The 13,627-nt window shown below is 38.8% G+C and overlaps 1 protein-coding gene across 1 annotated transcript; it reads right to left on the bottom strand.

Annotated features, from left to right (window-relative positions):
* Window positions 1-347: 347 nt before the first annotated feature.
* LOC139716020 (retinol dehydrogenase 10-like) lies at window positions 348-6,514 on the bottom strand. Its single transcript, XM_071627576.1, has 4 exons — window positions 5,927-6,514; window positions 5,177-5,427; window positions 1,167-1,292; window positions 348-483 (listed from the first exon to the last, which is right to left on the bottom strand). The coding sequence occupies exons 1-4, from the start codon at window positions 6,389-6,391 to the stop codon at window positions 348-350; spliced, it is 978 nt and encodes a 325-aa protein (XP_071483677.1). The 5' UTR covers window positions 6,392-6,514.
* Window positions 6,515-13,627: the final 7,113 nt, after the last annotated feature.

The raw sequence follows: 13,627 nt of genomic DNA, 5'->3' as shown, positions 1-13,627 counted from the left end.
GAATTGTGGGATGTTATCACCACAGTGGTTTGGTCGTGAAACAATGACGAATAATCAGCAGAGCAAAAGAGGATCATTCACACACTTTTCCCACTGACCTGCCCATAGGAGAATCGAGCAGTGTCATTAGTCAAAGTGACTAACTGAATTATTCACCGACTGACTAGTTCAGGTAATTTTTCTGTGGGAGTGATGCAGGGGTCAGATTTTCTTCAGCTTATGAATAAATGACAGATCTCACATACCCTCGCGCTCTAATTGGCTCTCTAATCTCAGGGTTGCTAACAGCGTAAGGTCTTTTCGACAAAGGGAAAGCCCGACCCGCCTGTAGACACACATTACGTAGGCTACTCCACTATTTGTGCACCTTTATCCTCGATGGCGACTTCTGTCTTCTGCCCCCTACGGCCGACAAAGTCATTCATTGCCTTGTCGTTCTCCAGAAAATCTTCCAGCTGAAAGAGCGCTTGTTGAGGAAGCATCCTGGAGGAAGGACATAAGAGACGGAGAGGAAGAAAAGGGGGAGGGGGGATAGATTAAGAAAAGAAAATCAAAATCGAATAGGTCCCTTACTAACAAAATAACATATTCATGCAAGCCATTGCCTTATCACTTTGTGCTAATGAATGCTTAACGCTAGAGCTCAAACCATTAATGTCATAGTTTTGTCTGTATATTATAGAAAATGCAGTTCTTACAGCAACAGTAATGACCTACGTACACAAACAAAATTTACTATCCCAAACCTACCCTCTTTTAAGACTACCGATTAACATTATTTTTTCTTTTACATATCATTGTCTTTGCTACCTATTCATCTTCTATACAAATATCTCAGTCATTTATTTGGCATCGTTCAACACACCGAAACCCTTACAAAATTGCCCCCTTGACACTACTTTTTTTGACTAATAAGTTTTTTTTTTCTTGTTGTTTTCGTGCTTTTTTGTTGTTGTTTTTATTGCTGTTTGCTCTCTCTGTTTTGTCACTTTGCTTAATCTTGTGTAGCGAGAAGGTGACTTTCACATAGATTCGCATGAGACCATTTTGTTTCAAGGGTTTTCGCCCTTTTGTCTTCAAAGGAGCTTTAGAGAGATTCAACACGTAGCCGGTGGCGCTTCAACTGACAGTATTCCTTACCTTCAATTAAGCGCACCCAGACTTACTTTTGTAACCAAACGACGGTGTTAAAAATGGCGGGTGCTCTGACCACGTCTTGGTTCGTCTGGACGGCCTCTACCACTTTCTTGACCACAAACTCTGGCTTCAACGTCGGTATAAGTATCTCACACCTGTAGGCATTATGTATAAAGATATCGCATTATTTTGCACAGTGCATGAATGTACAACGTTATGAAAATGATGGAAAATTTACGCAGGATGAGTCATGATATCACTCAAGAATTACTTGTACGTAAAGAATCCCTTCCCCCTTTGACTAGCATGGCAGCAGCAGTATACACTGCAAAAAGTCCGGTGTTAAATAGTGAACACCGAGCTGGCGTTAAATTTTCGGTGCTCATTTATGGTGTTAAATTAACACCTCCGGGTGTCATTTCCAAATTTTAAACTGTTTTTTGAAGAGTTTCTTAGTAACTGCACTTCTTGTTGATTTTTAATTCAAACAAGACGATCAAGAATTTTACATTAAAATACTAGATTTTTGAAAAAATGTGAAAATAAATTTACACCAAAGTAACACCAGCTGGTGTGGTCTCTTATTGAAGCTGGACGGGTGTTAAACCATTGATATTAACACCAACAAATATCAAATCAACACCATGTGGTGTCATTTTTTAATTAACACCAGTACAGTGTCAAAATAACACCAGGTACAGTGTCAATTAACACCACGAAGTGTCAGGTGAACACTTTTCAACACCATCACAGTGCATTTTAACACCTGTGGGTGTGGTCCTCTATTGAAGTTTGATCCGTGTTAGATTTAACACCCGTGGTGTTAAATCTAACACCGATGTTTTTACAGTGTACACGGGAATGCTGTATTTTCTATCAGAATACGACACATAGACAGACTGATGATGACTGAATTCAGGACCGTTGATTGTTCGATATGCAGGATGGTAGTGAGATTACAATCATTGTATAGTCAATAACAATCCAGCCCATAGTATAGCTATATGACGGTATCAATAATTGTTTAATACTTCACAAACATCTAAGAAAGGGGGAGAGAGGTGGGAGGGGCTGAAACAAAGGGCAAGAGTCGGAGAATTGCACTAAGGTTAATTTTGCAACACGAGTGACGACTGAAGTCATAAACCAAATTGTTTACCCGAGAGCCAAATTGTAGAGGTTGGGAAATCATTATTTCAGAAGCAAAGTTTTGAGACAACACAAATATTGGCATGATTGATGGAAACCGGTTATTTTGTTGCATGATTTTATAGGTTTTGTCCTAACGTATTATCTTCAATTTTCAATAATCCGGTGTCAATACTCTGGAACGATTACATCAAATGCGCCATGTCATTGCAGGTTCCAGTAAGTGACAACCTGCTGTTGTTGCTGGGTTTTATTCTCTGAATATGTGGTCCTGACTGGTCTTGTGTAACCTCTATGGGAATCTCAAAATCTCGCGGGAAACCTGTTAAAAGCTTCATGAATGTCTCTGGACAAGTAAACATGAACACCTTCCGGTTTTTGAGGATATCAGGCTGACTTGGAGCCCTGTGAAATCCGGGTTATTTGAATGTGTTTCTGATTAATTCAGCTGTCCGAACGAAAAGGCCATTGATATTGGATTAACTGATATTCACAATCTAATCTGCAGAAAGGGTTTCCGCATTCAAGTTTATCAACCAATACTAAGATATGGTGATGGAAAAGTTAAAGGGGAAAATAATTCTTGCAAGCTACGTATACCATGTATATGGAAAGTGAATTATATTATCATCCTAGCCTTAGTTAAAGCTACGATATGTTTAGACAAATGAAACGAAATGAAATGAAAGGGAATGAACCATATCATTACTCAAGATCCTCTCACAGCTGATAACTATTAACGATATTCCCGATGACAATGATGATCATTGTGCTCACAGTCACAATAATGACACTATAATCACGGTGATGTTGAATGAATTTAGTTTGGTCTACGAAGGAAATCATAACTTTTTCGACTATTAAATCAAAAGGATCCAAACGGGACAGTTAAAGGGATCGTACAGTTTTGGTTGAGACCTAATTTCAAGTTTCTAACTTTTTTTGGTGAGATAATGAGAAACCTCTTATGAAATATGAAAGAGCATGTAATTCTACGAGGAATTCAACGTTTATTTGATAAAAATTGGTTTTAAAATGGCTGAGATATCCAAAAAAGAGTGATTCTTATAAAGTGTGGGACCCACACTTTATTACGATCGCTTTGTTTTACTTTGTTTTTGGATGTTTCAGTCATTCCAAACCCGATTTTCATCAAATAAACTTTGAATTCCTTTTGAAATGGTATGCTCTGTACTTTATCATAAGTGTTTTCTGAGTATCTCGCAAAAAGTTAAAAGCCCAATTTTCATCTCCACCAATACTGTACTGTCTCTTTAAGCTAAACTTTGCCCTTACGAAATATGTGTGTGCGGTGATTTTACATACGACAATCAAATAGGCCTACATAAATCCTGAATGGTGAATAGATCGATTTGTATACACTATATTGAGCACAGACGTAAGCCCAGGAATATCTGACCGCCAAACAATATTTCATAAGGGTCATATTACACCAGGAGTCACGAAGTGATTTTGTTTTGATTTTGATTTTGCTTTGCTTTTCAATATGTTGGGGTTTGTTAGGGATAGTGTTGATGTTTTTACTGGAACAAAGGTCATTCCTCCCCCCCCCCCCCCCCCCCGTTTCCTCGTTGAATCAAAGACATGACCTCCCAGAGTATACCCTCATTTACGCGGTCATAAATTGTTTATTGTCTAATCGCCAGTTAAAAATATACGTTCGTCCTTCCACTGCAGATGACTGTAAATAGACTTCAGAGAAACACCCCTCATAATTGTATCACAGCGTGCTATACTGGTCAGTTTTGAAAGTGCGTAGTTATATCCATAACCACCGATCGATACTCGTTATACCATCCTCTTCCTGCAAACGTTAAAAGGAAACTGTTTGCCTTTGTAACGTATCTGAATGATGCATTTCAGCACACGGAATTTCTCTCTGATAATAATCAAATCATTCCCATCAGAATAAATGAACACCTGAAGTTTGAGAAAGTGTCCCGTAGGCCCTATATAACAGAACTTGAATATCAGGTCTGGTAGCAAGACACATTAGCTTTGTGTAGACGGTGATCCTCATCTTCGACGATAGCTCTAATCTCGAGCATACAATTTCTATGGGGCGCCAAGTGTCGAACATGAATTTCATTACGAAATCCGTCTTTTCGTTGACGAAAGGACATCTATGTCATGTCACGTGAGAACATGACTGAAAGTTCGAAAGTGAAGTGAACGATTTTGAAATATATCACTGTGGTACCACCGATTACAATAGACGGTTCTTTAATTTATTTCAATTTCTGGATATATATATATATATATATATATATATATATATGTTTTGTTTTTTTTGTTCTACAGCCTTGTAACGACGCACCTTATTCACCTAATCGAACCTATGAAGCGCAATAGGCAGGAATTCACATAGCTGTTGCTATGCAGGGCAAGCTCGGTGGTTGTTAGGAACAGCTTTGGTGAACAAAGCATGCGTAAGATCTTAATATATAAAACATTACAGAACTCGTCTTTGCTCGTGACATTTAAAACTCCGAATGCCATGAGATATTAACGTATTCTTTATCCCGCTTTTGATTAACTAATGTTCACCTTTCTACTTGCTTCATTCGGCTCCTTTTCTTGGAGCAAACTGTAAGGTGCAACCGGGTTATTACGTAAAGCACATAAATCCACTACTGGAAAGCATACAGTGTCCCAAGTGTGTTCAAAGTGTGTTCACATAATATAGAGCACTCTGCGAAAACGCTCAAATTTAACAATGTGAAGATGATTTCAAACTGTGGTGTGGTTTTCACAGAGTGTTCACTTAGTAGGGTCCCTAATTATGCTTTGTTTCACACTCTGAATTTATGACTGACATTGTGTTCACACTGTGGGAAACTGTCTTCTTTCCAGCAGGGTCACTACTTACGATTTTCTGATGTGCGCCCCTTCAAACATTCCTGTGTCGATCTTGTACGGGTTGACGAGCGTAAAGTGCACGCCGTCCTTGCCCAATGCGCGCACCTCGCGCATGACGCATTCGTGCAGGCCGACAGTAGCGAATTTGCTCATGCAGTAATCCGACAGGCCCGGGATGACGAGCTCCCCCATGATGCTGGCGATAGTCACGACGTGCCCGTGGTTCTTCTCCAGCATCTGCGGAAGAAACGCCTTCAGCGTCTGCAGGCGGAGTGACAGGGGAAGAAAGTGAATTACGTGCAGAGATAATAAAACGAAGATTTCTCAAGTTATGCTTATCTAGACAAGAACATTGACCTCCGCAGGAGTATTGTTATGTTCCACCTTCGCGATTTTAAAGTAGCGATCCTCAAAGTGAGAACAAATAATTTATAAGATCTAAATTGTGTGAGAAAATTGGAGTAACAAAGCATAGAATAAAAGTGTGCTATCGGTATTCATTTGCTTGTATTTAAGTTGGTTAGAAAGAAAAAGAACATGATGGTTCTTTTTTCACGATGATATTGTTAGGATAGGCGCTATACTTTGTAATAGTATTGAAGGCACATTGTTTGGTCCCCTATAGTGACATAAGTGATTACTTCCAGTGAACATGATACTGACAATTCAAGGCATACGGATTTCAGGCGGTAAGAGAGTTGACATTTTAATGACGCTAAATGCTTTAGGTTGAAGATTATCAAAACAGTACAATGCCCACCCAGATATGCGCCATTGAATTGACTCCGAGAGTTCTTTGACAATCCTCCTCCGTGAGGTCGAAAAACTTTTTCCCAGTCACAATCCCGGCATTGTTAACGAGCATCGTGACGTCACCAACTTCCCGCTTGACCTCCTCCGCCGCCTCGTTGACCTTTTCCCGTTTGCTGACGTCACAGACGAACCACCAAGCCTTTCCGCCCGTTGCGCGCACCATACGCGCAGTCTCCTCCACGCCGGATGCGTTGATATCCCACAGAACGACGCGCACGCCGAGGGCGGAGAACCGCTGCGCGAAGAGACGACCGATGCCGCTTCCGGCTCCCGTGATGAGCATCGTTTCCCCTTCCAGAGATTTCGTGCGCATGCTCAGTGGAATCAACCATTTTATCATGGATTCGATGGTCGTAAGCAGGACTTGCAAGTTCAAGAGCAAAAAGTCTCCTATGAATTCCCACGTGACCATAATTAGCTGCTTCTCGGATCAATCTCGTACTGGAGCGGTATGGTGGCCCAATTTTCTGGAATGGGATATCTCTACTAGTTGTTTCTTCTCGTGTCACCAATCAGAGCTTTAGTTTTCCCGCTGTCTTGCTACGGACTTTACACACAGTTAAAACCTGATGGAGAAGAACAGAAGAGAGAAAGTGGTTTAAGAGGTATTCAAATTCATCGTATAACATCAAGGAATGGTCGGCCACTGCCATTGGAATGTACGCTTTTTTATTCCGTTTTCATCGATACGATTTCATGTTCTGTGGAGCTGATAGTATAAAACTACAGACTTTATAGCATCTCAACAAAATCTTTACTTATCAGATTATCCAACCACAGATAACCAGACTAAGGACTACATAAGTGGAAACGAAGTTTTAAATATGTTCCCTTTATTTGGCGATGGCAATCCGCCAAAGAAACCTTTTATGTGTAATTGTGCAATGCTTGCATTTGCATAAGAGAAAAGGCCGGTAACATCTTGTTTTGTTTAGGTCAGAATACCAGTGGTTCATACATTTTGTTCATTATATTTTGACAATTTATATATAGACAATATCCCATAGGTCGAGCAAAAAAACAAAACAAAAAAAAACATGTTTTCTTGATTCTCTTTGCAGACGAAGTCGCCATCGTCCGTGATAGAGAATCGAAATGTCTTAATTGGACTTGGAGGATCTGTGGAAAATCCTGCCCTAAACACGAGCATATTTTCTTTTTAGTGTTGTCCAAAATGACGTCATGAACTGTAGAAGTCTTCTTTGATATCCAGCAATGACGTCACGGAAGCTTTCAAAGCTCATAACTTTTGAACCGATTGTCCGATTTTCCTGAAATTTTCACTGATGTGTTCTACTAAATGTTATTTTTACTCAATCCACATTGACATTTGGTCTTTGGTTTCCGTTAACAGCCGTTTCTTTCATTAATGACGATCAGTGATAAAATGGAATGTATCGTTTCTGCCAACATGAGAGAGAGAAAAAAAAAATTAAAAAGAGCAGTTAATGTCATAAGATATCATGTGACATATACACACTCTCCCTCTTTCTCTCTCTCCCTTCCTCTCTCTCTCTCTCTCCCTCTCTCTTTCTCTTTGTACTATACTGTAAGCCTATCTGTATTTCAACGGTTCCTTGCACCGTTAAACAGCGCAGTTCTACAAGATGCACGGTGTCACATTCTACAATTGGGACCCTTTTCGACGCCTCGTAAGTCAAAAAGCCTTACCAAATTCGCCGTGAAAGGAACAATGGGGCGACTTCTAACTGACTTCATTCTCTACGCCTGACTTGGATCCTTGTGAGGACCATTGAAGAATCGTCGTGAAGCGACTAATCGACAGAGGCGCTCGAGAAGAAACAGGGAATAGGGTAAGATGGGGTTGGCCTCTTAATACATAGGCCTACAAAAGCAGTCGTACTTTTTGGGACCATTAAGTCTAATCATTAAATGATTGTCGCAAAATTGGCTTGTCATTTTGGAAAGGGAAGGCGTATCAAAGTACTGTATAATACTGTATAATAGTACTGTATTCTGAATGAGCTGAATACCAAAGCTACTTGCAACATCATGGTGGATGCAAGTTACAGGGGGGCGGGGGGAAGAGAGGAAGCCAAGAGACATTGAAAAGTTGGGTGGTCGGGTAAAATCATGCTTTCTAGACCATGTAGACTACTTTTTTTTTTGGGGGGGGGGGAAGAAATACAAGTGATGTCGCATTGTCCGATCGGGCGTTGTCTCGTCTCCGAAAAGAGTTTTATACAACCAAGTCGCTCTTTATAGGAAGGTGCTACCATCCTATCTTGTAAAATTAGCACAAAATATATATAGCCAGCGTGGCGATACTGGCATGTACTACAGGCCTATTGTATAGATTATCATTCCCAATTAGCCCTTCACACCAAACTTCGACTCCCTAAATACAAGCAGAAAGGAAAAGGAAAAAAAAAACACACACACAGCAAGAGAAAGCGAAAGTGTATTATTTGGAAATTGAATCGCTTGAAATATTCTCAGTTCCTGTATGAAAAATCGTATCATGTGTTCCAACTACAAAAGTTACAAGAATCACAACACGCCTTGAAGACAACAGTGTTTGCAATCAAAGTGAATGAAAAAAAAATCAGATATATCTGGCTTCTTTTTTCTTAAAGGAACTTCCCTTCAAAAATATCGTGTTGCCTCGAAGTAAAATAAAAAATGTGGTTAGACTGCTACATACACCGCCAGTTTCACTATCTTGACAATTTAAAAAGTGATTAGAATTCAGTCAGCCATCATGCAGATGTTGCCTCCTTGATCGACCGTGCCCATATCAAATACAAACAAATAAACAAATCAATAGATTAACAAAATAAATAAATAGTTCACAGACAGAATTGCTAGAAATTGATCTTCAGTGAAGAATTGCCTATCTTTTGCCTGGCAACTTCAGATTCACAGGAATCGGTATTGCGAGTTAGTAAATGTGCATTCTCAACCACTGCATCGAAAAGAGAAGTCTACAGAATTATCCATAATGATAATTATATTATACGACATTAACACTTGTATCCATGAGTGTTTCCAAGGAAGAAAAGCGATATGTGATGAGAACATGGACAAAAACTCACACCTCCTTGACTTTCTCTGTGATCACAGCATCTGAATGTATCCACAGGAACCATGGAAATGTCAGATCGACGGAGAAGGAAACCTCGATCGAGGACAGAGTAAATTATACCACCACACCAGTAAGACCTCAGGATTAGCAGTGAAAGGACTCAGGTTGTGTATACCTTCAGACCACATGCATTCAATGTGAGCCGACGCGAGAGTAGATGGACCCATTCGTCGGGACAAAAAGCACACACGCTTCATCTATGCCGCAATCCCATTTGGGATGCAGGGCATTGCAGGGCGCAGTGGGCCTTCTATAGGATTTCCTGAAAGGCCAAACTGGGCATTCTTTAGCTGCGATAGGATTAGACAACAATGGGAAACCAAAGCAGTGGAAAATACTTTGTTTATTTTTCGCTTTCCTTCCTTCTTCTTTTTTTTTCTGTCTCGCATAACGACCATCATATTCCATGGACAGATTTCCCTCGTCGTGCCTGGACGTATTAGTGCTGCCAGCACGAATCAAATCAAACGTTTTGTATCAATCACACTGACAGGAAAATGGAGTAGCAAAAAAATATATATATTCTCGCAAAGGAAACAAAAATAAATAAAAGTCGGTCATTCTCTCTGGTGAAAGAATGTCCAGCATCAAGTCACTTCGCACTTCTGACTGATAAATCATACACACGACTCTCCACCTCTCCCCCATCTATTTCCCATGGGCTTTTCTTATTTCTCATCTTTCATTCACACATTGTAAAGGCATGACTCCGTTTGAATATTATCATCCTATGGGAAACAAATTGAGAAAATGCATCTTCAATAAACGTTGAGGATCTGTCATCCTTTCAGGAGCATAATCTCCTCGAGCTGAATGAAATGGCGGGAAAAGTAGCAACAAAGTGCACCATACGGTCAGAGTGACCTGTAATTTACGGATGAAGGTCGCCTTCTCCCTCTCATCAACGTCGGTTGGTTTGCTCAGACCGTTCGCCCCAGTGCGCATGTCTCGATGACAAGAGAATGAACCAACCTTTTGACTGTTCGATTGTTCTACGCAAACAGAGTGAGTGTGCAAGGAGCAAATATCCTTGAGGATTTCTTATACCATGAAGCTAACTTGCTTGGATCCAATACAATAAGACCCAGAATTCAACTCTTATACAAACACAGAATACATCCATCCAGTGAATAACACGCAGTACCACAAACGTATGATACGTAAATTAGCATACACATTCTTACATACACGTGATCTTGTCAATCACATTCATTCCGTCACACACATCGATACCAGAGTTTGAAAGCGCCATAAGACTAAAAATGATGATGACAAGACAGGTGATTTTCCCTGCTGAAAAGAACACAGTGTCCCACGTCCCACAGTGTGTTCGCAATGTGTCAAAATAAAGATCGGCTATATGAAATCGCTCGAACTTAACAGTGTAAAGAATCTGAAGATGATTTCACATTACTGTGGTGTGATGTTACATAGTGTTCACATAGAGATGTTCTGTTTCACACTGTGAATTGATGACTCACAGTGTGGTCGCAATGTTAAAATGTTTGAATGTAACAATGAAAAAGAGATTTCACACTGAGTCCGCAATGTGTTCACACTGTGTCACACTATGTTTCCACACTGTGTCACACTATGTTTCCACACTGTGTCACACTATGTTTCACACTGTGTTTCACATTTTGTTTCACTCTGTGGGACACTGTGTTCTTCTTGTCAGCAGGTCTGTGTGTGTATGTTTGTGTGTGTGGGTGTGTGTGTGTGTGTGTGTGTGTGTGTGTTTGTGTGTCAGGGAAATTGAACTTACACGATAGTGATGTCAAGATAAAGAGAACTATTTAACCTTTACCGAAGCTTTCGAATATGTAAATTAACTTGAACATTGGCCTTGTTTATTCTAAGTACTCTTCAAAAAATAAACGGCACTCAGTTTAAGATATAGCTACGATATCACACATCCTTCAAAAATTGATGGCAGTTTATCTGTTGATATTGGGTGGATAAAGTGCAACTTTACAATATCACCTTCTGGAATTCTGGTGTGATTCAACATGCTACGACGGACTTAACGATCCTTTCAACGACTTCATTAGGTGGGATAGAAAGCGATTACATAGCCATTGAAAAACCATCCGAAAAACAGACAAACAAACAACAAAACAAAACAAATCAAAAGTCTTCGGAGAGTCGTAGCACGTCAAACCATAATAAGAAACACACTTTCTCTGAGAGTGACATACTGATATGGGAATAAAAGTTATGGAACCTTTAGGTCTCATTATTATGTTTCGCGGCGGAATAAAGATCGAAATAGGATGAATATAGAATGAGTTGGTGATGCCATTTCACCTCCTTTCATATCTCTTACTAATCTACATATGAATCTCTGAATTTATTTTTTTTCATAATGAAACAAAATCATAACGATACGATAAGACGAAATATGAAATGAAATAGAATAATATGTTATAATAAAAAATATGATATAATATAACATAATATAACATGATATAATAATTATATAATGTAATATAATATCATATCATATCATATCATATCATATATCATAACAAATATATTGATGATAACGTAACATATCATATTTCATGTATTACCAATAATGGATTGTGAGGGGGCACGATTGCTAAGAATTGACTTTAAATATGGGAGTATACGTCTGTATTTATCCTGATATAATTCCTTATAGGAGAGAATATCTGAGACGCTCTTATAATTCCAAATACCAATTGCCAACATCTATTACCAAAATACCAATTTTACGTGGTTTCCCCTCTCTGGTTCATGAAAGTCTCAAGCTTTTGCAATGATTTTTTTTTTATTCTTTATGTCCATTGCTATTTACTCCATATTTTTACATGAACCCATCTGTATAATTATAGAACCAAGGTAGATCGGCTTTATGTGTCGTGTAGGCTCAATATTAAACTGACAATAGCATGTTTCTCCGTTTGTATGGAAATATCTTCATTTTATTTGTATCATATTGATCTTGTTTGGGTGGGTTTTATCATAATGAAAACAGATGAATTCAAAATAGGTTTTATATTGTACAATATCGACCTCTTTCGAATTTGATAATGTGGTCGCCACTGGCACCTTTTTCCCATAAAATCATTTGAAATGTTTAAGCGCTATAGACATTCCGTATGTTCAGTTTCATTTACGATTAATGAATTGTCGACCGTTCTGGTAGGCCTATATTGGTGTTTCCAATAGCGATTACTAAAGGCCTTAAAGGTATTATTTACCGTTTGCAGATGAAACAAAAACCCTGTTTTAATGCTTCAAAATACTTTTATAGAAACAAGCAATGTGAAATTGTTATTCAGTATAATCAATGTTAAGTGTTATTAACTGTAAAAAATGTAAACAATAGTTATAATAAAAGTATTTCCAGACTAAACCATGTACAGTTAGGTTTAATGAGAAAAATAGCGATAACTCCTTATATTCTAGGCTTTATTTCGAAATATTCATTAGTGGGATTTTGCTATACAAATGACGTACATATATTCGTCATATGAGATAAATCGAACATTTTTAAAAATCACTGTTCCAATGGTAAGTAATATCTTTAATGATTAGAAAAATAACCAGTGGTATAACACGTGAATTTCGCTTCATGGGGGCAATATTTACACCCGAGAAAAAAAAAAGAGATAGACAAGTACTATGTTTTATTCTACTATATCAACCACACAGCCTCAGATCCTATGGACCCAATAATGCAATGTCATGCGTACATTCATCTTCATGAACATAGCCAATTGACTCCACTATCCTTGGTACCAAGGAAGCAATGTAATAAGAAAGAAAAGATGACTCGGAAAAAATAATTGTGTTTACAGCTCTGAGACCTTGATTCTTATTGTCGAGATGAAGCTTCTTCGAAACGAACGAGGACAAAGGTATTGCGATCCCGTCAGGGCGATTGAAAGCTCAAGAAGTGCGCCACAAAACTATAGGTTGCTTCAGGGTTTACGACGGTCGACACACTCGCAAACAGATAGTCTCTGTTGATGTTAGGAGTCATTACTCATTTGGAAGGATTTCATTAAAATCGAACAAACCCTATAGATTTGGTATTATTGTTTGGCTTTGACTGCATCTAATCCTGTCAATACTTAGGCATAATTTGCAGGTTTGCTTCATTTTATGGGTGCTAGAATACATAGCCTGACAACTTCAATCCTTGTAAGGAATCACGACAATTCTTTTTTTTTAACTAAAGGTTTACTTCTCCAACAAGGACGCGTCTGTTATGATGGCCTTCTAGCAGTATTTTCAAAGAAATTAGTCTTGCAAATTCGAAAGTAAATCTTCTTCTTCACAGATAGGTATCAGACTAAATAACTAATGGCCTAGAAAAGTATTTGAGGGCCTTCGTAGTTATATTTTTCATCAAAATAATACTTTCCACATGAGGCAAAAGAAGAAGAAGAAAAGGAAAACCCAAAACAAGGAAACATGTAAGTGGATTTTTACAAATAGATTCTAGACATGCTAGGCTTGTACAGGGAAGACAAGCCAAGCGTGTGGGGTGACAGCTAATAGTTCTGTGTT

Source organism: Diadema antillarum, unplaced genomic scaffold (genome assembly GCF_040938485.1).
Source record: "Diadema antillarum isolate AM-2024a unplaced genomic scaffold, OU_Dant_1.0 scf00000060, whole genome shotgun sequence".
Taxonomy (NCBI): Eukaryota; Metazoa; Echinodermata; class Echinoidea; order Diadematoida; family Diadematidae; genus Diadema; species Diadema antillarum.
This window is presented reverse-complemented; position numbering and strand designations above follow the sequence as displayed.